This window comes from Numida meleagris, chromosome 4 (assembly GCF_002078875.1).
Source record: "Numida meleagris isolate 19003 breed g44 Domestic line chromosome 4, NumMel1.0, whole genome shotgun sequence".
NCBI classification, from domain to species: domain Eukaryota; kingdom Metazoa; phylum Chordata; class Aves; order Galliformes; family Numididae; genus Numida; species Numida meleagris.
The window spans coordinates 11,863,754-11,889,252 of NC_034412.1; the positions used below are offsets into that span (position 1 = coordinate 11,863,754).

The 25,499-nt window shown below is 38.9% G+C and overlaps 1 protein-coding gene across 12 annotated transcripts in view; it reads right to left on the minus strand.

The window, feature by feature from the left end:
- The window catches only part of SPHKAP (SPHK1 interactor, AKAP domain containing), a 72,037-nt gene that overhangs the window by 11,989 nt on the left and 34,549 nt on the right, over positions 1–25,499 (minus strand). For 7 of the 12 annotated variants that reach the window (XR_002438005.1, XM_021394741.1, XM_021394745.1 and 4 more), the window contains exons 4-7: positions 11,095–11,154; positions 7,175–7,309; positions 4,486–4,741; positions 472–4,204 (exon numbers count right to left, since the gene is read on the minus strand). Coding sequence is in view for 11 of the 12 variants with exons in the window: in XM_021394741.1 (XP_021250416.1) it covers positions 472–4,204; positions 4,486–4,741; positions 7,175–7,309; positions 11,095–11,154 (4,184 nt within the window). In the remaining variant the exon portion in view is untranslated. Of the gene's footprint in view, positions 1–471; positions 4,205–4,485; positions 4,742–7,174; positions 7,310–9,969; positions 10,119–11,094; positions 11,155–19,268; positions 19,314–25,499 lie in introns of those variants that run through there. The other 5 variants (XM_021394742.1, XM_021394752.1, XM_021394747.1 and 2 more) reach the window with 4 other exon arrangements.

Consider the following 25,499-nt stretch of genomic DNA (forward strand, 5'->3'; position numbering starts at 1 on the left):
CTTTGAAGTCTGGTCATCTTTCCAAGAACACAAAATATCAGCTACATAAGCACAGGAGATAACTGCACCTGACATTCTGTTATCTTCTGTTTCACACTTGCCCCAATTTTTAACTTTTTACTTAAACTGAGATATCAGCAAATGCTAAATGAAAGTTCAAGTTTTATCTGTCTCTCCTGTCTTGACTTATGGAAAACTTAGGTATCTGCAAGGGAAAACTTACTCATTAATACAGTATTAGTTTGGAACCTCAGAACCATAATACAGTCATATTTAACATAGGTTTGCTCCACAAACTAGTACTGTGATGCGTCATTGGTGGTTTTATGCAATCTGAAACCTGTAGTGAGAGTCTACCCTGTTTATTTCTCCCAAAGTGGTTCTCCACTTATCTTCTCCCATTACCAGAATAATTTTCACTGGGAAATTAAACACCAAAGCAACATGCTGATTTGCTGTTTTGTCACCTACCTATTCAGGAGGGTACTGGAAACCATGTGCTTCCCGGCATAAGCTTCTGGAGGCTTCTCCTTGCCTTGATGCTCCTTTCCAGAAAGATCACGTAAAGTTAAGGACTCAGAGTCTTTATCTGACTCGTCTCGTTGATCAGTTTCTATCTGAATTAAAGGCACTTCCCTATGCTGACCTGCAGGGAGGCAGTCAGGGTTCTTCATATACTCTTTTTGCTCATCCAAATGTATTTTGTCCCTTTTGGATTCTACCTGAATCTGAGTTGCGTTTTGGGGATGTTTGCTTTCCAGCATGTATTCTTGGCTTGTAGAATCAAAGGCATCCTGCTGGACCGCAACAAAATTTTTACCACTTTCAACAATATTTGCAGCCAGTCTGTTGGCATACTGTTGCACGTGTGGTGGGGAATCACTGTGAAACTGATCTACCTCTGCGACCTCTGCCTCATCTGTTATGATTTTGTTCTTGCGCATTAGAGATTCAATAGAACTTGCCCATGTCTCATGAATCAACATATCTGTTATCTGGTCAGTCTTGCATCTTTGGTACAGGCATGAGTCAGACTTGCAAAGACCTGAAGAAGCCACAGTACTGACTGGCTGTACACTTAAGGAATCCTGCTGATGCTGTGCAAATCCATCTAATGAATTTGCCTTGACTGGGATGTTAACTGTTAGTCTAGAACCTGATGACCTGCCATCAGGCACTGAGGACTGTCTAAAGCAAAAAGGTGATCGTAGAGAGGGTGGTAGCAAACTGCCACACCAGTCCTTTGAATTCCGAGGGGAAGATGCGTTATCTTTATTTTCCTTTTCTATTTCTTTTAGCATATACCTGTAAAATTCTTCCGTTATGCTTTCTGTGCTGGACTGTTTGGATGGGCAACTTGGTCGTACATTAAGATGACCATTTTTCTTAGCTACCTGTTGCAAAGCAGAAGTCAAGATGCTGTTTGCGTTTTTTCCTGCATAATAATCTAGTAATAAATCAAAGCCTCTTCCTTCATTTTCCATTTGGTTCACCATAAATCTTGAAAACTCATCTGTAATGCTTTCACAACTAGACTGCTTTGAGACAGAACTTGTCTGGCTCACAGGCTGACCAAAGGCGTTCATTAGGCCTAGGGTATTGACAGTGGCTCTGGAATCTGTGTCCTCCTCCGGTATGCTCTCACAGCTTGAGGCCTTGGCTCGGCTCCATCTTTCACAGTGCAGCCTGTTCCTGGGATGGTTTGGACCTTGCCAGATGCTGTCAACCATGGAGAGTTCAGTAAGGTTCATGATCTTTGCAGCCACTTCATTTGCAAAGATATTGACAGAATCTGGTGTGTCCTCAAGGTTTATAGATTCATCTACCACTCGATTCATCAACCTTTCCTTTAGCTCAGGATGCTCATCTGTCTTTCTTTTGATCTCGCTAAGTCGAGGTGCCCTATGCTTCCGAACAACTGAGCCATTAGCATGGTTTTCCTTTTTCCTTTTCATAGTTCTGCACGATATACTCTGGGTCACCAGATATTCGTTGCCTCTCTTCCATGCACAGAACCAGGGCTGCTTTCCATTTGAATTTTCAAGACAAATGGCAGCTATTTCTGTTGCCATAGAGACCACTGTTTCTGCCAACTCTTCTGCAAAATCTGTTATACAGTATTTCCCTCTTGAATTTTTCACCTGTAACACAGACTGAGAAGGAAGTAAGACATGGTTTCCTAACAAAGACAAGCTAACTTGGACTTCATCACTTAGCACAGCATCACACTTATGTTTAGCCTGGTTTTCTGCATTCACAGCAACACTGGGAGACAGTTGTTCTTGAACACCATGCCTGCATTCATTGTTTACAAAGGTACTTTCTCTATCTGAGAATGATCTGCAGTCTCTCTTCTTCTGATTGTTACTCTGATTTGGTGATTTGTAACAGTCTCGTGTAGTTCTTTTCAGGTATCTTTTCTTGGGAGATGTTTTTGCAACAAGTGCATTATGCCCAGTGGCTCTACTTGTTAGCTCTGAGTTCACTGTGGCACTTTCATTGCTATTTACATCTCTTGTGTTAATTTTCTTACTGCTGATACCATTTTCAAGATTTTTGCTAGCACTGTAGGATGTACCAAATGGTTTAACAGCAGAATGATCAAGAGGTCTGTGTGATGTTTCACATGCTGTTGCCTGTGTTGGCCATCCTTCTGCTCTTGTTATGTTCTTGCCTTTTGGGCCTTCAGAAAAGAGAGGAGAACACTCTTCAACTTGTCTTATGTCATTCATTTTCTTGCAAGTGAAATATATCACGTTAAAAAGCAAATCATTTGCAGTCTCCATGAAAACGTCTTGTGTACTTGAGCTGTTTTCTGAACGAGGCTGTAGCTCTCTCTTTTTCCTGACCTCTTCAATAGAATGTCGTAGAATAATATTGGATAAATTTTGTGCCAGTTCATCTCTGATTACTTCATCAGAGTGTGGAATCCGTGGCTTTGTTGCTGTTTCAATAATTCTTCTATTTATGGATTCCATGAAATGCCCTACATTTTTGTACGTATTGGGTTTTGTCAAAATTGTTGATGCCTCTTTGAGAAGGGCCTCTGCAATGCTATCATTCAGCTTCTCCATGCTGCTTCCTATAGCTATGCTACAATGAAGAGTAATGGCTGCAGAAGTTTGAGCTGCAGACAGCAGCCCACTCGAAGTTGCAGGATAGTTCTCTTCCTTTGTTTCCCCCAGACCACAGACTGCTACAGCACTTGCTACTTGAGTCATGCCACACAGCGCAGATGGAAATGAATATTCTGTGCTAGTACAGTCTTCAAGTAGCTGTGAAGATTCTGTCTGTAGCTCTTCATTATCAACTGTTTCACTTTTAGAGTCTGTGGCTTCTTGATCCCTTCTGAATTTTTCTGCAGCCTGGGGACTTGAAATTGTTCCAATGACAGTTGCTGCACAAGCCAGAGCCATCTCCAGTGCACTCTGGGTGTGCCCATTTGAATGCTCTTCTAAGTAATCTGAAACTTCAGAATTTTCTGATTCAGTCCAGTGGCACAGGTTTGGGAAGGAAGACCCTGGCCAGTCTGGCACATTCTCACTGCTGTCTGGACTTTGCACTATGACTATCTTTGGAAGCTCATTCCATGATCGAGAAGCAGACGCATCTTTTGATTTGCAGGAGCTTCCTACAGAGATGCTGACTGCAGCCTCCTCACTGAAAGTGGGTTGAGACTGTGATAGTCTAATGAATGCATCTTGCAGAACAGATTCTGCTAAATTTGTAGCATACTGACCTGTAGCTGCTTGCTCGTTTTGCAAGGGAGGGTCACTTATCCTAACACCCGCACAATCGTCTACGTCTGACTCGCTGTTAGGTTTTGCTGTAGGGTCATAAAGAGGCCCCAGTTCCTCTTTAGCCATTTTAGTTAAAGACACATCTTCTAACACATTCACTGAGCAGGAATTTTCAACATTGTTAGTCAAATCCTCAGTACTGAGGGACGACGGAGCTCTTCCCACTAATTCCTTTTGACATAGGATTTCCTGGTCTGGCTTATCTTCAGGTTGTGAGATGCCATCTTCAGCCACAACATTCACAGCTTCAGAGACTTTACTCTCTGTATTATCTTTACTAACGCAATTCCCTTCAAGAATTAATGGCAACCTGGATTTTCTGTAGTGGAGACTTTCAAATCCTTTTCCTTTATTTTTTTTGACATCAGAAGATGCTTCTGAAGCACTTATTTTTTCATGGGCTACTGAAAGAAAAATAAGGTGTTAGTCTTTGCAGAGTTCCCTGTCTCTTTAAAACAAAAATAGCTACATAACTGTCTAATGCATTTCTGCTCTGTAAAATTGCTAAACAAACAAGTATCCTTCTGTCTGAACTACAATTTAAAAGTACAAATGGCTATCCTTTTTCTAAATTACATATAAATATATGCATAAATTAACATCAAATGCAATTTCTGTAACAATTGCCATGGCTGTTCTGCCATACGAACAATAGCAGAATTATGCTCAGTCTCGTTGCTTTTACCAGTTTTGTATTCATCAGCCTCGTTTTCCTCCTCGAGATGCTCAGATGCTGTGAGGAAATCTTCTTCTATTGAGGACACTGAGCAGTTTGTGTCGTCCTCGGGCTTTGAGACATGAGCTTCTATCTGCAGCTGTCTCTCCTGAACAAGCTCAAGTCCAATCAGAAACTTGTTTATTTCAAAGATGATGCAGCTTGCACTGTTCTTCCTGTCTCCCCGTGCACACTGAACCAAGCAGACATCTGCTTGCCAAGGACACTAGAGGGGAAAAGAATCTCAAAGAGTTATTTAATTAAAAAATAGAACTTATTTTAAGCTTTCCTCTAGAAAAATCTCAGGAATGTTCTGTTACGAAGATGCAATACAATTTATCATTTAGATGTTTGTAACACAGTGTGCAGTTACATACATGCCAAAATAAGACCGTTTGGATTGACATCTTCTGTTACACAAGTGTTTTAGTACAGAACCCAGCTGTATCACAGGAGTGTCCTTATTTTGTTGAAATTACCAAGTCTGTTTTCAATCAACTTCTTATCTTAATGACAGTCTTGCTTTTAGCTATGTCAGAGTTGGCGACCTGACATACCGTTATTACAGCCCTCATACCACCTGCTATTATTACCTCTTTCTGGAGGGAATTGTTTGTGGACATGAATTGATCTTGGGATAATTTCTGCTGCAACACTTGATCTTGAGGCAGCCCTGTACATACTGGCTGGTGAGATAAGGAGCAGGTCACCTTTAGGTGTCCTTAGGAACTATTTAAAAATAATCATTTATTTTCTTCTCCCTCTTACGCTTTATTTGCTCCCAACCCTGTTACTTCAGACAAGCATAACCTCCAGCTGAAAGTATGCACTGTGTTGAACCTTTACATAAAAAATATCTTTGCCAGAGAAGCTATACAATTAAGTAGAAAGGTGGGAAGAAACTGAGGGAAAAGAATTCTTTATCCTTGTTTTATGAATATTAGAACTGTTGGGTGTTTATATGACCACAGAGCTAAGTTGTTAATATCTCTGCATGACACTATGTTTGTGGTATGGGATGCATTGTGGAGCAAAACCAAGTTTTTGTTGGTTGTGATCTCATGCCTTAACTCAAGACCCTAAGGAAGATCCAGCCTGAGTGGAACCAACTCTGGGTTGAGGCATTACATTTTGAGCTGTATTAGATATCCTGGGCTCCCTGTACATTTACGATGTACCTAGCATTGGGAACCCCATCCAACATCCTTTGCTGATGGGCGTGAATGCAAGGCAAATACCTATTAACAATGGAATAGGATGACTGTTATGTCAGAACAGGCCAATGAAACATGCTATTCTTACTTTACAACTCAAAACTAGATGCGTTAGTCTGTTGAAAGTAAAATACAATATATATATATATATTTTATTTTAATTAGCTGCTGAGGAGTTGCTAGTGAATCAAACCTGAGCGTACACCATGTTGTGAGAAATGTCTCTAATAACAGATGCAGTCTTAGAGCAAATGTTCCCATGCTTTTTCCTCAGTCCATGGTTTTCAGGGTTGTACTTGTTAAAAGGGCCAGCAGATGCCCTATGAAAATGATGCAAGTCTCTTTACAAACGAAATTCTCTGGAAAGCTGAGCAAATAACATTTGTTGATCTAGCCAATAAATATCACCCTACCTCAAATACAAAAGCTCTACTCATTTTAAAGACAAACTTAGGTTCGTCCTAATTTTTTTTTTTCTGCAGATAAAATTGCATATACCTATTTATTTCAACTTTGAGACAATGTTATACTCCAGGACATCTCTACAGTTTTAATAAAGTTGTTCCCAATTCATGCTTAGACAAATGAGATCAGAACCCAACCTAAATTATCAAAGTACTGTTCATTCTTTTTCTTCATGCAGACATGAACATAAAAAAAAAAAAAAAGCATGTTAAAAATGGAAAAGAGTTGGAAAGCTTATTATAATAAGGAGTTAAGCCTTTGGAACTTGTGTGTTGAATGCCCTTAAGCAAATGCTATCATTTCTTCATGGTGCCAGTAGGAGGAATTTTTGGCCTGTGATCTCAGATATGGAGTGTTTCCTTGGCAATAACAAGAGTGAAGGAGTTAGCATGAGAACTTTGCTTTCATCTCCTTTAAATGTTAAGTTTTAATTAATACATTAATATATATATTTTTTTACATTGACAGAAGCTAAATGAGCTTTATACAGTTAATGTGTCTTGATATTTTCCACTGTAATAGTCAGGCTTACGGTAGCCTCCAGGATCCTAAAGTCCTATTGTCAGCTCTTTTCTGAAGTGGAAGTGTGGGACAAGATGGATTGGGAACAAAAGTGGGAAGCAGCAAGGCTTCACTGGAACAGGAGGCTGTAGGAGCTGTGCCCTGATGCAGCAATGTGTACAGAAAAAGTATTGCATCTTTCTTCCTTCCCTGACGTATCAGTTGTTAATATGTCTTGCAGCATTATCAGCTGCAGCCCAGACATCCACAGATCTAGAGGGAATAGAGGGATCTCTTTTTATCTTTGTTCTCTTCTTTCAGACGCTTAAATTTTGTAGTCAGATTTATTTTTTGTTTACAAACTCCCACTTGGTTTTTAAACGAGTATACAGTCCATGCTTACAGCTTCCTTTTTTCCAGTTTCCAAATTCCTTCCTCCACAGCTGTGATATGCTCCTAAAGTATAATTTGATTCCTACCTGGGGAACTTCATAATCAGCCTGAAGATTTCCTGATGTTAATCCACTCAGTAGGACTATTTCATTTTCCTTTGGTGGTTGTACAGTCATAGAACTGATGAGTTTAGGGAGATTTGGAGAGACGCTGATCAATTTCTGTAGTATGAAAGAGATTTTGCTCTCAGGTAATGAAGTCTGAGTTGCATAATTATATTCACAAATATCAAAATGAAATAGCACTTCAGCATTCCTTCAGAAAGCTTCAACTTACTACTTTGAGTTCATCATAAGTAGAATTGGTAGCATTAAAATGCACATTCTTTCTTTTGAGCCACCAAGCCATGACCCCTGGGGTAGTATAAATTTCTGTCCAGTAGTCCAGTAGCACTATCTGTCATCCCTTAATGTTGTCATGTATTGAACAGCTTGATTGCCTTTGTGCATCTCAATGATTGGCCTTCTATTGCTAGAAAGTTTCTGAGAGACTGAGAACAACGTATATGTTACTGAATCTTTTCCAGTTGAGAAGTAAGTATGGTAAAGAGAATAGGGCAAACTTTTGTTTTCCTCCAGGCATATAAACAAGAAACCAAAAGGAAAGATAGCTGAAAATTGCTAATCAAACTAGAGCAATACTAAACATGGAGTAACAAAAGTATTGAAAACACAGATGGAATATGCACTACTTTGCTGCTCCGGTGGGCATGACCTTTCATTTGAAATAACTCCATCATTTTCTGTCTTAGTACTTATTTGCTAGAGCCAAGGATGGCAGTAATGATAACATTAATGATGCTTTGTAACACAGGAGATCTGCACCTCCATTCTGCCAGGAGTCCCCGCTGCTGTACCGGGACATCCGTGTACATTAGAGTACAGAGCTCAGCCCAGGAGGATAATAAACCTGCTTTAAGAGTACTTGCAGTTCTTTTTTTTGCCATGGATCTCAGTGAGCTTTATGAACAATTAATCAAGAACAACCCTCTACAGAGGGGCTAAATACAACCTCTTTTTTTTTTTTTTTACATGAACACAACTCATCAAATGGCAAAGCCATTAAGGGAACACAGACCCCATGTATCCAGCCCCATGCTTTAGTTACTGTGCAATTCAATGATACCTCATTTCTTCCTTTTCATCTTCAAAATGATTAGCTTGCAGTACTGTTATTTTTCCTCAGAGTGAATTAAACTAGATATAAAAAACCTTTCTGGCTTAGCAAATCTAATTCAGCTTTGGGGAACAATTCACTTTTAAGTAGACTGATCTTCAGATAAGGCCAAGTATTTATATTTAACGTAACTAAATTCAGTGTTCCAATTCTGTTTGACACTTCAGTGTAGCACAGAGTTCCCATCCTTTTTCTCTTTTAAAATTATAACATTTCTGTTATCACATACCTTTTTTTCTACATATCTCTGTCTTCTACTACCTAAATTTCTACATTTTATCAGAATTCTTTATCAGGTTAGGTATTAAATCATGACACTTTTGAATATCTTTTACTTCAGTTCCTTGCCTTTTGTTTGTAACAAAAAGAAAAAAGGGTAGCTGCAAATAGCTAGCTTAACTTAGCTTTTACATAGATATCTAGCTTGTAAGACTGAGTATGAGACGTTTGACATTTTCTCAGTTCTTCTCATTTCCTGTAGCTTTTGTTCCTGAAACACTTTAAGTTGCAGTAAAAGAATTGCTTATTAGAAAACAACTGTTGTTCTTGCAGATTCAGTAAAGTTAAACCTCTCGCTCTGTTCTGCAGTTAACTTGCTGATGCAGAAAAATCTTTCTGCTGCAAGAAGCTGTATTTATTTTTGACATCTGAATTCCCACAGACTCATGATGTAGAGAATGGTTTAGAAAAACAGTTCCTGCTAATTTATGACTTGCAGGATGCAACTAGGTCCCTGCATTGGTTGTCCTTCTATGAGCTAAAATGGTTCCACAAATGAACCGTAATATTTTACTGAGGATCTCCCTGAGCAGTCAGGAAACCCTGCCTTTGGTCACTTACCACAGACTGCTGCTAGAAGCTACCTGTCCATTACAGGCACCAAGGCAGAACAAAGGAAATGAACTGATAAAGGAGGATGTAAGTTCAAAACTGATTATTTAAAATATGACTTCTCAGATTTGAGGACTTTTTTGAATGAGCATATGCATTTAAAAAGTATATCATGACGTAGTTTGTCTTAGGACCTGTAAAGTAACCAAGCTTTTTTCTTTATGCATATATTATGCTTTTATATTATAATAATAATATATACAAGGGCTGCTCTGAAAGTAATGCCTCCTATTTTATTATGTTGGCCCACAATGTTGGAGGCAGATGTTGGTGGGATGGCAGTAGAGGGGCAGTCTGACAAAATGGTGTCTGACATGGAAGCGTGTATGAAGCAAAGGTGTGTCACTGAATTCCTCCATGTAGGAAGAAAAAATCACCCATTGACATTCATTGATGCTTGCCAGACATTTATGGAGAAGTGGTAGCTGGTACATTTCAGCAGTGGTGACAGCAACAAAAAAGACAAGACACGTTCTAGATGGCTATGTACAGCTGTTGCACCATGAAATGAAGGGCATTTTGATAGTTCCACCATGTGAATTAGTGGATTGCAGCCAGGAAACTGTGTACAGAGCTGAATATCAGCTTCAGTGCATTGGAAGTGGTGGTCGTAACACTGGAACATCATGAAGTTTGCACCACACGTGTCCCACAAATGCTCACACAGGAACAGAAAAAGTACTATGTAAGTTTGCTAGGACCTACTGAACCAATATGAGGCTGAAGGTGACAGTTTCCTGGATTGCATCATTACCGGTGATGGGATGTAGTGTCATCACTATGAGCCAGAAGCAAAGTGGCAGTCTGTGAAATGGTGACACGTGAGTTCTCCATTGAAGAAAAAATTCAAGATGCAGCCCTCAGCAGGTAGTGCACTTTGCTTTATCTTTTGGTATAGGAAAGGCGTGATCCTTCTGGATTTCCTGGAACCTTGATGCTGATTAATCTGGAGGCTTGAACTTCTGGAGTCAGGCCAGAGAAGAAGACAATCTCTCTTGCAACATGATAATGCCAGGCCCTGTACCAGTTTGAAGATCATGAAGAATGTTGCCACTCTTGGCTGATACCACAAGCACTGCATAGTCCAGATTTGTCACATTCTGATATCCACAAAGATGGGTTGTGTGGGAAACATTTTCCTAGTAATGTTACCATTATATTAGCTGTGAAACAGTGGGTCACCATCACTGGTGTAGATTTCTGAGTGTGGTATGCAGGCTCTTGTTCATCGCTGGCAAAAAAAAAAAAAAAGCATAGCTAATGGTGATGACTGCTGAAAAACATTGTTCTGTATCTGAGAATTTGTTCTATCAAATAGCATTATTTTGGTTTTTGTATCTGTTGTAGTTTCCATGAAAATAGATAGGAGGCACCACTTTGAGAGCTGCCTACGTGTGTATGTAATTCCTTTTTCTATCCTTCCAAACTTTCAGTTAAACAGGTCAAAGACACTTTGTTTTGTTCTATCTAGTCCTCCCTTCAAACCACCTGCAGTTTGTGCGAAATAGGTCAGCTGATTGAAGTGTCAGAGAACTTTGGTAGTAGCAAGGAGTGACTTCAGAAATGATTTTGATACAGTATTCTATCAAATTAAATAACTGGATGTATGATGCATCCATGTTCATGTCTGACAAAACGAAGGCAGAGCAAGAAGTCCACTGAAAGGATAAACAATGTCAATTCATATGCTGCAATAATATAGTAGCTGTTTCTGGGAATAACGTAGGTGTTAAAATGGTATAAGATTCCTGATGCATTACTTTCTGTGGAAGCTAAAGTCTGGCTTTGATTTGCCCATAGAATTTTGCTCTGGGTTTGTTTTCAAAAGTCCTGGTGTACATATACCCACTGTGCATGCTTTTAGAACCTAAACTGTTACCTGTTTCACTTGTTCATTGCTGCAATCATCTCTGTTTGCATCTAAATTCACAAAACAAACCTGTAATAAGAAAGAAAAGAAAACAGTAGCTTAGTCATGCTAGAATGGTAGGTAATCCTTTCAAAGTCAATACATGTTCCTTTTCTACTCTTGCAGCTGAATATGTGAAGCTTTTTTGTACTGCAAGGAGAATAGCGAGCAGACACTAAGGAAGAAGAAAAAAGAGTTAGAAGGAAGAGCCATGGTTTTCTGTTCTGACAGTTAGCTTTTCTGATGAATGGGCAAACGTTACCAATAAACTGTAATGCAGAAGCTACGCATAGATAAAGGAAATGTTAAAAACATATTTGATTGTATCAGATGAATTCTTCATGTCTTGCTTTTCCCGTGAATTCTTTTCAACGACCTGTTACTAAATGTTTAATAAGTGCAAACACTGGTATACATATAAATTGTGAATGTCTTCTACAGTTTTCTTCAAGTAAGGGAAATGCTTCCTGATAAGAAGTGTGAGGCTTTTTGGAAGTTTTTTGTTTTTTTTTAAAAAAAAAGCACCTTGGTTCATGAGCCAATTCATGAGTAGAAGTTTTCAGTAGTGCTAACCAGGTACTACAATAGGTGGGAGAACAGCTTCCTATCTGTTAGGTTTACCTGTGATTCATTGGAATGTACAGTTTTTAACTACAGGGTCATCTGCTCCTTCTCTAATCACCATCAGTTTCAACAACCGTTTAATGGTAGAAAGATTGGCTTAAATAGCAACTTCAGATCTGAAGACCGTTTCATTGCTGAAGATGACTTTTTCTTTACATGACTAGAAAGCCATTTACTAACTTTCAGAAATAGAATCCCCTCCTCTAGCTTTCTTTCTGAGTTATAAGCATGGACTCCAAAGCCAGGCCAACTGTATTGCTTCTGGATGTTGCAGATATCTCATCAGGAGTATGGGAGCTTTTAGTGTTGTTTCAATTTAAACCAAAGTTTGGCACAGATTCAAGGCTGAGCTAAAACTAAAACCTGATTCCAAACAAATTGCTGATCCAGGTTTTGTGTTCTCTGAGCTGAGAGTAGTCTCCCCTCTCCCTGCTCCCCCCCTCCCCCCAGTAAAGAGTAAATATTTATTTCCTGAACTACATGTAAAATTCCCCTAGAAAAGTAAAATGCTCTGAATTATATCCTTTACCAATATTCTTGTGTTAGGCATCTGAGCTCATTTTGTGTGCCTGCTTATAACCCAAGACAATGCTGATTTCAGTTTATATATGCACATACCATATGTACAGATTATGACCATCTGCGCTAACAGCTAGCACAGCAGATGGAAAGATCCAGCCAGACCTCCCATTGTGAACCAAAAGAACCCAAAACTCAGAAAGCAAGCTTTCTGCCCTTTAGAATGGTTTAATGATTTAATGCATCTTTGTGTGAACTTAAAAACATATTTTTCAACACCTCTTCAATTTAAAGGAAATGTATTTATTTGTCTGACAGTGTCAACAGTCACGATGTACCACTTTCATCTGTGTTTTACAGCTGGCTAAGTTTTAAGAAATAGAAAAATATTGAAACCATAGAGTATTAAAAACCCTTTAGCAATACAGTGCGGTAGTTGCATAATGTCCTGAACACATTACAGTTTGTTATACAGAAAAAAAATCTCTCTTACTTTCCACTGGGATTTTACATGTGGTCATCTTGCATGCAGGCAATAGGTGGTGCACATTTGCTCTGGTACACGGAAAAGCTCCGGTGATACATGGTTGTATGTCTGCAGGTGCCATGGCAGAGCTTCTGTGCTCTTTGTTTGGCAGCTGGGGGAGAGGTGCTAGGAGGTATATATTTGGTTTTTAGACCTCAAGAACACTTACAGCTGCACTGAAGGCAAGGCTCTTGTGTAGGAGCTTCATTTCCAAGGCCCCAGAGAGGTCTAATTTTGCACTGAATTAAGTGCAAAGGCTTTGCAAAAAATCTACTTTGGAGCAGTTGTGTGTGAACATACATCCTTTCCACAGACTCTGGTAAGCTTTGTGTTGTCATTTGCTGCCTAGCCATTTTATACAATTGTGTGTTATACACAAGTACTTCTAACAGTGACGCAGATACTTCTATATGCATATTTTTCTATACTAGAAGTGTGCCTGGTCCATGCAGCCAAAAAATCATCTCTGTTTCATGTGGTGTGGATGGCAAGTAACTCACTAATGCCTCAGGAGAAGAAATAACAGTATATGCAGGAGTATTTGTTACTTAAAATCATACTCTGTTTCTGTCATCAGTTTAATTTTTATTTCCAGAATCCAGTGAAATGATTACATAATGTGCAACAGTACTGAATCCTGTTCCCAAATACGCTTGTCAAATTCTGTTGACATTGATTTATTGCAGTCTTGTTGGTGTCATCTCTTAGCATTTTCCTGTTCTATGAATTTTACAGTTTTAATTGTAGGGAATTTTTACACAAATGTAGTTTCACACCAGCGAAAGGCACTGAAGAACTGATCTACTTTTTCTGTTTTTTTTTTTTTTTGTTTTTTTTTTTGCTGTTTGCTTGGAGATTAGCCCTGCTTTGAGCAAGGAGGGGACTAGATGACCATTTCATTATACATTATCTCTATAGCTCCATCCTAGGAGGCTCTGCAGCAGTGCTACAGTCTGGGAAATTCACTGGGAAATTTGTTCTTGGAGATACTTTATTAGAGGTGCTTGAAGAGAAGACCAGGCTGAAAAATCTCTCTATTTTCTGCTTACCTAATAGTTAATATCTACCTTTAGATCAGTTGTGCTTCCAGGGTAGAAATCCTTGTTGCTCAAGGGAGAACAATACTTAGCTTCTGATGAGCTGTACTACTGCATCCAAATCTGGAGTCTGGATACTGCCCAAAAAGGACACGCTATAGATCCGGAAGCCATTTAATACACTACCACACTGTAAGCAGCGTTCCTTTTGCTCTGCAGATTCTTGTACATGAATGAGATGCACTGGGGGTAGATCCCCCAGCATCCTGTTTGTGGAACTCTGCAAGTGTTTCTGTTAGGTCAGGGCCAGGCAGATTATCACCACCGGCATACTGAGCTTTGGTTCTTAAGACGCTCTTATCTTCCGGGATCATATTGAACTGAGATATATGGGAACTTTTGTTTTTCCCTTTTTCCTATCTTGTGTGAGGATTTCTGTGACTGTTAAGGGTAAATTCTCCAGACCAACAATTTCAGGTATTGAAGTCTACTCCTGTGCAAGTGTGGAAACTATGCAGGGGTAACATCCACTATCTGTATCTTAAGAGTATTAAGAATGTTAAGAAATAATTTGTACCTAAGTACTTAAGGATACAATATAGAAAACGAAATGTATTTGACAGACGGCACAGTGACCTCAGGGAATTGCTGAAAGTGAAACATTGTTCTCACACTCTGGAAGAGTTGAGCAATTTCAAGTTGTTTCTGAGTACTGATGCTAGCAAAGAGCTTAAAGACAAGCAAGGAAACGTAGTCAATTTTGCTTTTTTTTTTACTTTGTTTCAGGCTGTATTCATCACTGTTAGCATTACTGGTATATTAATATTCCCTACATAAAAAAGCTCAATTATGCTAATAAAGAAACTTTCTCAGAGGAATCTACTCGTAGTATATATATATAATCATTTTTAAAAGTGTGTATTTTTTTCTAACAATAAACTTTAAGGGGACATCATTTCAGTTTTGTACTATTTTCACTAGCTAAGAGACTGCTGAACTACTTTTACTATTTGTTTTAGGAAGTGTTAGTGCCTCTTTTGATTGTCTATGTCAACACTTGGTAGTAAGGAAACACTCTTTCCTGTGAGATGTTTTATAGCTTTAGGTGAGATTTAAACAAGCTCTAGTGTGTGATTTTTTTTTAAAAAAAAATACTATTATTAAACTAGTATTTTTAAGATGTAAATCTAGTCTCTTTCAATCCTCTTCTATTGCAAAACACTAATGCGGGGCTCATCCTACATCAACAGCAGTAGCTGGTGGCACGGTGCTGTAACAGCTAAAAGCTGCTGGCAGCTTTTGAAGAGAAACAACTTTGAGATATACGATCCCTTTTCTCCTATGGAGTTCTTCCAGCTTCTTGTGGAAAAAGTTGAACTGAAAACCCACTATATTGCTCCTCTCACTGGGATAAGTGCTGTCCCATGTTCCTAACTGGTAAACCGAAGTGAGAACCACAGTCTTGTACAATGTCCTTTACCATAAAGGGATGTGGTCAACACTTGCTTGAAGCACTGCAGGACGTGTTTTTTTTTTTTTTTTCTTTTCATAAAATCCAAATACATATACACTAGGTATCACACCCCTCAATAAAATGTCAATGTCTATTTAAAAATAAAGGAATTTAAACTGAAGAGCTGAGATTTGAAAATTAGGACTACATACAGATGGCTTTATGCAACCTTAATTCTATCTCCTTGTATGCCCACTTTTGCACAGCACAGGATCTATGACTGAGTCACTGAGCAGGAAGACTTCAAAAAGGTCCACAATTACAGAGGCAGACAATTTCATATCTACCATTTTCTAACATTTGAGCTGGTGACTTTGCAACCTAAAGGACACTTCAGCACATTTTCTTAATTTTGAATCTGTCTCGTAATTTTCAGTCAGTGGAGTATGACTGCATGAAGCATCAAAATGCTGTAATGGTGCCAGGAGAAAATTCAGGTGGCCCAAGCAATATCTGTTCCTGTGTAGATGCTGCTGCTGATCAGAAGCTCTGGACTAGCTGCCCCAGAGTCACAAGCAGCTTGGATTTGGTGCCATATGCTTATGCATAGGCCAAACTTCTGTGCATATACGTGGTTTTGCAGGGGAACTGTGCAGAACTCACTGTGCTCTGTGCTGTGCTGGTTGGTATAACCATGTAAATATTGTCCAGAAACTAAGCTGTCAGGAGCTGTATGTCCCAGGTTTGTGCTGCTCTTCTTCCCCCATCTTATCTCCTGTCTTCTCTCATAGGACCAAGCCCAGTTAGCTAGGCAGGGTGCCAATTCAGGCAGCCCAGGAGGGAGTTAGAGAAAATACTTCATTTGAGACTGCACTGTAATCTGCCCACAAACCTCATGTTTAGTTTCCTACTAACAGCAGTGGGGGAAAAAAATAATTAGCCTTGGGAGAGACCATAAAAGAAAAAAAAATTCTGAGCAGGCAGTTCCTGGGGGGAGAGGAAAATCACGGTTTAAATGCCAAAGCCTGAGGATATGTGGGACACAACTGTGTCATAGGAAAGCTGAGAAAATGTGAGCTGAAGGCTGGTAGCAGTTTTGTATACAAACCCATTTTGAGGACTGATGAGAATGCAGTCCTCAAGGGCAAAGAACTGAAGTAGTGACTGTATCTCCAAAGCACAAAAGGCAGATTCAAATTGTGCTGTACTTTGCACCTTATGCTTGCCCTGGTGACACTTGGTAGTGATTTCATTCACTTTAAAAGTTAGCCTCTATTGTAGACTGTGGCCTGTCCAGGAAAGCAGAAATTAAAGGCTTGGAGTTTATTTCCACTTTGTATCTCATAGATGTGTTCTCAGTGCATATACTGTTTCTTATACGCTATTATCTTACTGAACACTTTATCACTTTTTTTTTTTTTGAAATACAACTGTGAAGGTACAGTTTGTGAAGAGGCTTGTGAAATTTTACAGCAACTATGATTGCTTTGACAGTTGTTTTTAAGAATTTAATGGAGTGTCTGACCTCATTCATTTCTGCTCTAAGCAATAACTGTGATGTGATGGCAGTTTTGGAATACTGAGCTCTTCTCAATTTAATCTGTGCAAAAGTAAAAAACCAATACAGTTGCTCTAAACATTTATTAGAGCAAAGTTAGTCTCCCGGCTTTAGAAAGATAGTTAAAATCCCAATAATTTCCCCACAGCACACCCAAATACACTCTGTCCAAGTCATTGCTCACCAGAATGGAAAGTGTCTGTTACATAGGAAGTACAGCTGCATGTTGGGCTCCCTTTGGAGTTGAAGTCAACAAAAGCTCAAGATAAAAATATCACTTCATTCATCTTAGTCAAAACAAACTGTAACCCACAGGAAACAGTAATGGAGAGGCAATGTGCCATGCTTTGACAAGAAATTTTCAGTAATCTTTTCCTCTTTGAAAATGACCAATGACATTGGCATATTTTTTGCTTTACGTTACGATGGCAAAAAAAAAAAAAAAAAAGCACCTTTTCCAGCAGATTCTAGCAATGCAGACATCAATTTCTAGGTTTTCTTCAAAGATCATTTGTTTTGATACTTATTACTTAAAAATGCTGATGTGCAAGGCCTCCTAAAAGAACCTTGCATTCATTTTTGTTTAAATGAATTATTCCAATGTAAAGCTAAATGAAAGCACTTGGACCACTTATGTTCTATATCTTGCCGTAAGGGCGCCCTTAACTATTAAGCTGACTGTTTTTTAAAAATGGCGCTTCTTGAATCTTGTAATTCCTACAGAGTTTCAACTATGATCAATTTTTTTCTTTGACTTCCTAAAAAATAAATACCTGAAAAAGGATGATTTCTCAATACGTGTTCTAAAGTGTCGTGAGGTTACCCTTTCATTAATGAGTAATCAAATAATCTCATAATTTGGGGGATCATAGGAGCTTTTTTATATCTAGCTTTGGTAAGGCTTTCTTGAAAAGAGCCTGCTCGTGTCATGTACATTCCCATAAAGACTTATGTGAACATTATTCTTCTTAAATTAAATTCTTCCTAGGCCTCATGCTTGCTTATTTTCTTTTTTTCTGTGCCCATTTAAATGTCAAGTACAATCTTCGAGGACTAGATAACATAAATGTGACAGCTAACAAAGCTGAGAAATCTCATTTTAAGGCCAGTCTGAATAAAACAGTGATAAATCTAAAACAATAAGCCATAATCGATACCATAATTTAGTTTTATTTAAGTTAATTTTGTCTTTTTCAATTTCCTGTGCATGAAGATTGTTGGCATGGAAAAATTATGGTTCAATCAGACCACGGCAGGGGATATTATTTTCCATGATGATTTGTTCCTGAGCAAAATGATGAGTATGGATGCAAGACTAGTTTGTGGGTGGCACAGAAGCCAGTCCTGTTCTTTCTTTTACAGCTTCCTTTGACCTCCTGCTCAGCAAGGCAGGCTAGCGCTTGCTACCAAAATCTCAGTACAGTTACAGGGCTGTGCAAGGAAGTCAAAAACAAAGCTTCATAGAAGAGTACTTCCAAATTTTAGAAGCTTCTAGAGAAAAGATTTCACAGAAATCATTGAAACTTTCAGTTGTCAAAAAGACATGAAGTTTTAACTGTTACGGTTAACTATAGGGCAGGCTCTGTTAAATAAAGGCACCAAAGAGTATCAGCTATTTAATGGTTTGGAAAATTATCTGTTTGACAATGAAATCAAGGTAAAAGACTGACTCCCTGCAGCCTTGAGTTGATGGCCCAGGCCAGTCTTGGTAAGTTGAGAAATGTAACTACCCATAGTCTACAAAGCCAAACAGATGCGTTTTTAAATCTTATAAACAACTGAAGTGGGGAATTACTGTAATCTTGGATACATGAAGAACATTGATGGTGCATAATCAAATGAACGTTCAGATTTCCGGGAAGCTGAGCATTTGTCTACTAGTTCTTAACACGCCTAGATAGTCTAATTTGTACAATGTTGCTCTGGAGTTCTGTGAACATCATTTATTTTTCCCGAAGTCATTTGTATATCATGTAGAATAAAAAAAAAGCAATTTAAAATAATAAGTACGTTAATCCATTCTGCTTATCTGTGCATGTTAAACAGTTCTATGGTGCACAAAAGGCTTTTTCTGTTCTTGGAGAGTTGGTGAAGTAAATGCTGGGAAGCCTTATATAAAAATGCAAATGATTTTGCTAAACAGAAATGTCAAGTGAAAGTGCTCTATAGCAGTGACTATGGGAGAATGATTAGCTGCAAGTTCCAACTGTTCCAAGTCTCTAGGGTTTATGACTGAGCAGGTAGTACCAAAGCAGAAGTATATTCATCTGCTGGATGGAGAGAGTAAATTGTGTGTTACACAACTTACATGTAACTGTTAGATTAGAAGTGGTGACAGAAATATCTGGAAAAGTGAGTGTGTATATACATATATATCTTTTTAATTGAGTGAGCTAGTTCTTACCTTTATTACTCAGTAATGCTTACCTCTTTACAGTGATGCTCAATATGATACATCCATTAAGAATAAAAATCAAGTTTATAAAATCGGATTAGGACAATGCCTTAAACTCTTTCCTTCCCCTCTTATGCCCACCCTTGCTCCCGCATTTTTCTTGCTTCTTTCCAACTTCCCTAGCTCAGTCTTTTGCTGTGGGCTTTGTTCCCACTGTGGCTCACGAATCTCTATTTTCTTAATTTCTGTCTGAAGTTCTGTAATCAAGATAACATATGGTTTGCCAACATCTTCAGTCATGTCAAACTAAATCTGTAAGGACTGACTTCTGTTTCTGCTGAAGGAGACCTGCATAGCATCTGTCTGCTCAGACACACTTTATGAATTCCAGGTCAGCTCTGCCCCAGCTGTTACACAGGTTATAAATAGGTAGAGCTCTGAAGTACCAAGATTACTAAAAAAAAAGAAGTATTACATGTTCTTGTGCTTAGGAAGTGGTGTGTAAAACAGCTGAATTTCTGATTGGCTAAGTGAGCACTGGGTTGAAATAAAAAAGCCTGCTTGCCTATGTACTAACATTTCAAGTTTAACTTTTTAGCATCTTGAGATGTAAACTCTGCTGGACGCTTTTCCTTCAGTTGAATGTTGGTGAAGCTGTAGCCATGTCTTGTTTCTCTGTTGTGCAGGCAGGTTTGAGTTCACATCTAGACAGTGCACCTACAGTCTCCCAGCACCACCTATATTCATGAAACATGTAGGAACTTTTATCCCTGGGGCACTTGAACTATTATAAAATTAGACAGATGCCAGCCAGCAATTGTCAAATGGGCTCACACAGACTACGTGTCCTTGCAAGCTATGCTATGATTGGAAATTACAATCTAATCTCTAGCATGCAGAATAGTAGCTTTGTGCGCAATGTCAAATGCATCAGATACCAGATCCTGCACACTGCAAGAATACTGGTGAGATAGAAGCACTGGTTTCTCCTTCTCCCACTGTCAGCGCTGGTGGTCACACAGTCTGTCTCCTGATCAAGGCTACCCATCCTCCAGCCTTCTTTCTTCTTCTCACCTGTCTCCCACATTCCATCAAGGCTTAAAACTCAGCTTGGAAAAAGCTGAAGGCCAATGCCTATTTTCTGTGGATGGAGTCATGCCATGGAACGCTGAGCTGGCTGTGTGAAGACACTGGACTCCTCTGTCTTTCCAGTTAAGCCTGATAGAGACACCAGAGGAGGTTCTGTTGCTAAATGCGTTCCTGAAAGGAGTGGGCCTGCAGTTCTGTCTGCTTTTGCGTAAGTAGGCGTTTACTTTGGTGTTGCCCCCTCTTGCTCTCTGCCTATTTTTAGAGGATTATTTTGTGTAAGCATCCATAAAATAAGTGTTTAAGATACCACCATCTCAGATCCCACGAATTTCTTTTGAAAATGAAATCATGAATCACCATGCCTACCATGCTCAGAGAATGTGTTGTTCACTCACATTAAAAAGATTCATCAAGTCAGTTGATTTGACATCTTAAATATATGCTCTCAAAACCTAAAATGCCACTGCATAATTAGAAAGAAAGGCTTGACTGAACTTTGAAATTTCCTTTTTTCCGCTTCTCCTTTATTTGCTCCTCCCTCAACTTGGATTTACTCTTTCATTGCTCTCATTTATGCCTGAAATTATTACTGTTGGTAAACAGACAACCAGAAACTGCAATTATGTTTCTTTACTGTTGCTGTAATACTGGGTATGCTCTTAATTAATATATATATATATATATATTTAATCAAACAAAATTAACTCAATTACTTTGTCAAACTATTTTTTATGCACACATATCCACAGCTACTTTGGGACCATGTTTTGCCTAATTACATGTAGCTTTTGACAGATCTAGGTTTTGTCCCCGTTGAAGTCTGATCTATTGATTCCAGAATCCAGTACAAAATAGCAACGATAAAGTATTTTCCCTCCCACAGTACTTTAAACACTTTTTAGGGGAGTTAAAAGGAAAAAAAAAAAAAAAAAAGAGAGAGAACCTGGAAGGATTTATCTTCCCCAAATACACTGTTTACTAAACAAGACAGGAAATCCTCTAAACTGTAATGCATATAGTGATTTTAAGTGGGTAACATCAGTTTGCTAAATTTGACACTGATTCTTTCTAAATGCTTAGAAAAAAATTAGATTACCCATATTTGCACAGCATCAGTTGAAGAGAACATGAAAGGTCTCAGTTAAACATCTTCTGCTGGTATCTGGAGGAGAATGCCACTGCATCGGAACTGTCAATACTATCCCCAGTCCTTGCATTTCAGGCAAAGTACCTGTACTTCTGCACTCACCCACCTGCACAAGCTCACAGTCCAGTCCACACGTCTGCAGAATTGTTCTTCTGCTAAGTTAAACAGCAGCAGACAGGTAAAAATATCTTTTGGTTGTTTAAGGTGTTTGTTCTAAAACAAACCAAGAATTTTCTAGCTTCCAATTTATCAGGTCTGAAATGACAAAGATGAAAATGCTTCTGGTCTAAACTTTCTTCTAGCCCTAGACAGACTTCTACCAGGAAAATATCTGCTTTCCTTAACGGTTTTTAAGCCTGTAGCTACAGAACAACTATGTGAACAGGATGTGAGGCTCCCTGCCGTGCTCCCTGTGGCTAAAAGCATTATCTTCTAATCTGGGCTCTTATTACCATGTGACAGAGGGGGGTTCAGAAGATTCTACAGTGATGACTAAAGTCATGGCTTTTGAAACTCCTAGTTTCTTTATGAAAGAACAAAGCGATGAGAAATCTTGGCATTTAGTTGAGGATTTGGCTGGATCTTTCCGTAAAAAGGAGCTAGAAACCTCAGCCTGAGCCAGTTTCCTGCAACACTTTAAGGAGCAGAGACTTAGGTAATTTCAGAAATACTATATCATGTAGCTCCTGGTTGTTCTCTGACTTATGCTGATACTTTGAGAATGTAAATCTCACTACAAAACAGAAACCCTTGTCCCTGCTTCTCATAGATGGTGGCGAGTTTTTCTTTATTATGCTAGAAAAAAAAAAGAAAAAAGTCATACACTAATAACATGATGATAAAATGGAAACTGTATGAACAGCTGTAGTGAATCATTCATTTCAAAGGGCACGTGAATATGCATTTTGTATATATAAGCTTGTGAATTTCAAGGAATAAAACACTCATGGCAAAACACCCAAGTGTAATTTTGGTGTAACTTCCAGTAGAAGTTAAGCTTAAGAAGAACGCTGAGCTGGGGACTGATACAGAAAGAGGCAAGAAGATACTCAAAAGAAATTCCAACCCCAGTATGTTCCTCATGTTCTCACTCTGTCATTGGGCATGTACATTCATCTGTGTTATAAACAACTTTAAATGTACTTTAAAGGAGCTTTTCTTCTGCAGCCAGCAGCCAACTGAGCTGTAAGGAGGCACTGAGAATAGCAGGCTGAGGGCAGATGAGCTTTGCACTCACCCAGGCTTGCTCACAAATTTCTCAGCTGTTTAAAGACATAACTGTGCAGTCACGCACATCCTAATGAGGAGGAAATGAGAATTATTTTAAGTAGGTGTGTGTGCGGCTTTCTTGTGCATACAATTTCATATTGCCTAACGTTTGATCTTCGTTTAGCTTCTATCTTGTGCTCCTCTAAAGCATCTTCAAGTGGAATAGTAGGATTTGTGACACCTACGTTACAAAGCACATAAAGGAAAAGCCACTTTCCTGTAGTTTCTGGGAGAGAGAGATCCCAACTGATCACAACTGCCAACTGAAATTTGCTGAGTGTCAGGTAATACTCTGTAGTGTACCTCCACCTTTTAAAATTATTTTTTCGTCATCACTATTATTTAGCCTCCTATTGATCCACCTCTGAGTGGCTTTGGAAAGCAGGCTGGGTTTTATTTCCTACCTTGCTATTGAATTGGTGTGCTGTCAAGTGAGGGAAGGACGTAATTAGGTAATTCCCAAGTGTTTTCCTTTCCTGAGCACAGAGATAAATACCATCTGACAAATGATGTGTTGTAAAGATTGACAACTCATTTTTGTAGAGATCTATTATGCTAGTAATAAGGAAACCAAAACTCACTAGTTGCTTTTCTGTTGCAATTATTTCAATTTACTTTTTCTTTCATTTCCATTTTTTTCTCCCCCCCTCACTAAATATTGGTTACTTATTTTCTCTGCCATTGGCTTTCATTACTTCTTTTTGGAGGTACTAGCAGTTACAACCAATACGCACAGCTCAACTATTTGGTAGATATGGGATTAGGAATGGTATAAAGGCTGTAGCTCTTCTTTGTACATGGTGTAATTTGGTCCTTTAACTATTTAAAGAGGATTTTTAGTTGAATGTCTTATATGAGATGTTTGGAATAGCCTGATAGCAATTCAGGAAAAAAAAAAAGCATCCAGTAGAAGACAGAGCTAATTATCCATTAGCACTTGGATGTAATGCTTGTCTAATGTTAATTTCCACGCTTGCCAAAATGATTCTGGCAGAGGAACCAGCTATAAAAAGTAGAAATTAAAAAATATTGGTTTGGAAGTACTAGATATGCAATGCAGTGGCTTGCATAAGGATGTACAGGTGGACAGGTGTTAACTCCAGAGTACAAAGAAGCTCATGCACACCTTCTGCATTGTAAACTAAATAACACAAAAGTCTTTGTGACAGGGATGCTCCACCTATACAGTGGTGCCTTCCTGATCTCACTAAAGCGAGGCCAGACTAATGCAAACCAGCAAAAAAATCCATTCTCACCAAAACAGGAACATGGCACTTTCTGCTCATAGCTTGTTTGCCCAGTAGTTCCTTGTACTGTACAGTCCTTTGCATAATTAGAGTGTGACCATTTCCTACTCTAGCTGTAAGTGGAAAAGGTCTATCTTCCCCCTTCTTCCCTTGTATTTTCACTCAGATGGCCAAAAAAAATAATATTACTCTCTTCATATTCTAAAATCTAAGTGCCTCTGTATAGCCAGTGCATTTGTGCTATGGAAACAACCCATCTTACTTCTCTGCCCCACTTTGTAACTGTCTTGCCATGACTTTGAGACAGACTTTTAGGATGTAAATGTAGGAAGATACATTAGTGGCTTTTAAGTGAAAACAAAAACAATAGATTGAACTCCAGATCTTTTAATGCCGAGTAGTATTACCCATTTAGTTTATTTTGCCCTTCTCTCAGAGGTCTTATAGCTCTCACACAGATGCAGAACGCAGGCTAAGTATTTTTCTTCAGGACACACTGAGTTAGTGGTGCTGAAATGAGAGCTCAAGGGACTCTGGGATCCTGTCCCTAGCTCAGTCTTGTACTGTACTCCATCTTGTACCTTCCTACAAGGAGACGAGGCAGGATACTTGTAACCAACTGTGAATGCTCATCTCTCCTTTGGAACATTAAACGCCTTCAAGTGTCCCTAGTGATGGCGTCCCTCCAGAGGCACTTCTGTGGAGTTTAATGACCAGACCACCCATACCTCAAACAGGAAGTATGTGTAGCGTGAATTTGCATTCAAAAAGACTGTGATGACTTGAAAGGTTTAAGCAATTCAGCAACAGTTAAGTGGGGCTATACCACTCATATAGCATTGTGCCTAGCACAGTTCAAAGGCAGGGAGAAAGTAGCAGCAGGCTTTGGGAACATTGTAACGTGGTAAAAAAGTAAGGTCAGCCTTTAAAAAATCTTCCTATGTCTCTCCTATAACAGAAGAAGGTATTGCGAACAAGCACTGAAAATTAAAGTGCCTGAGCACATCTCTACTTGCTTTGCTTTAAGCCCCCATGTGTCACACTACATTGTACATATGGTTCAGGAGGCTCACTTATGTAAAAGTTTGTCCCATAAACTGTACAACTGCTATTTAATGCACAGTCGGGATTTCCAACTGCTCTTCCTGCAAGCTCTAATGGATCGTTTCCAAAAGCATTCAACCCAGCCTATACTGTGTTTTGTGAGTCATTCAAGTTTGCATAAATTAGGTCCTAATATGACCTTTCTGTGTTTCCCCAGACCAGCCACAGTTCTTTTTTTTTAAGGTAAGCACTGTATGCTCTCAGAAGGATATGTTATACTCTCTCCAGCATTTTCAGCAAGAGATATACTTTAAACTTAGTCCCAATTACTCTTCAGAAGGTGCATATCTCAAATGACTTTGTAGATTTATGGGTCTTGGTATTATAGAGACTATCTCTATTTTAATGGCTGGACTGCAGCAATGTGAATCATCCGGAATCATCTCATCTAATTTATTGCTTCAAAA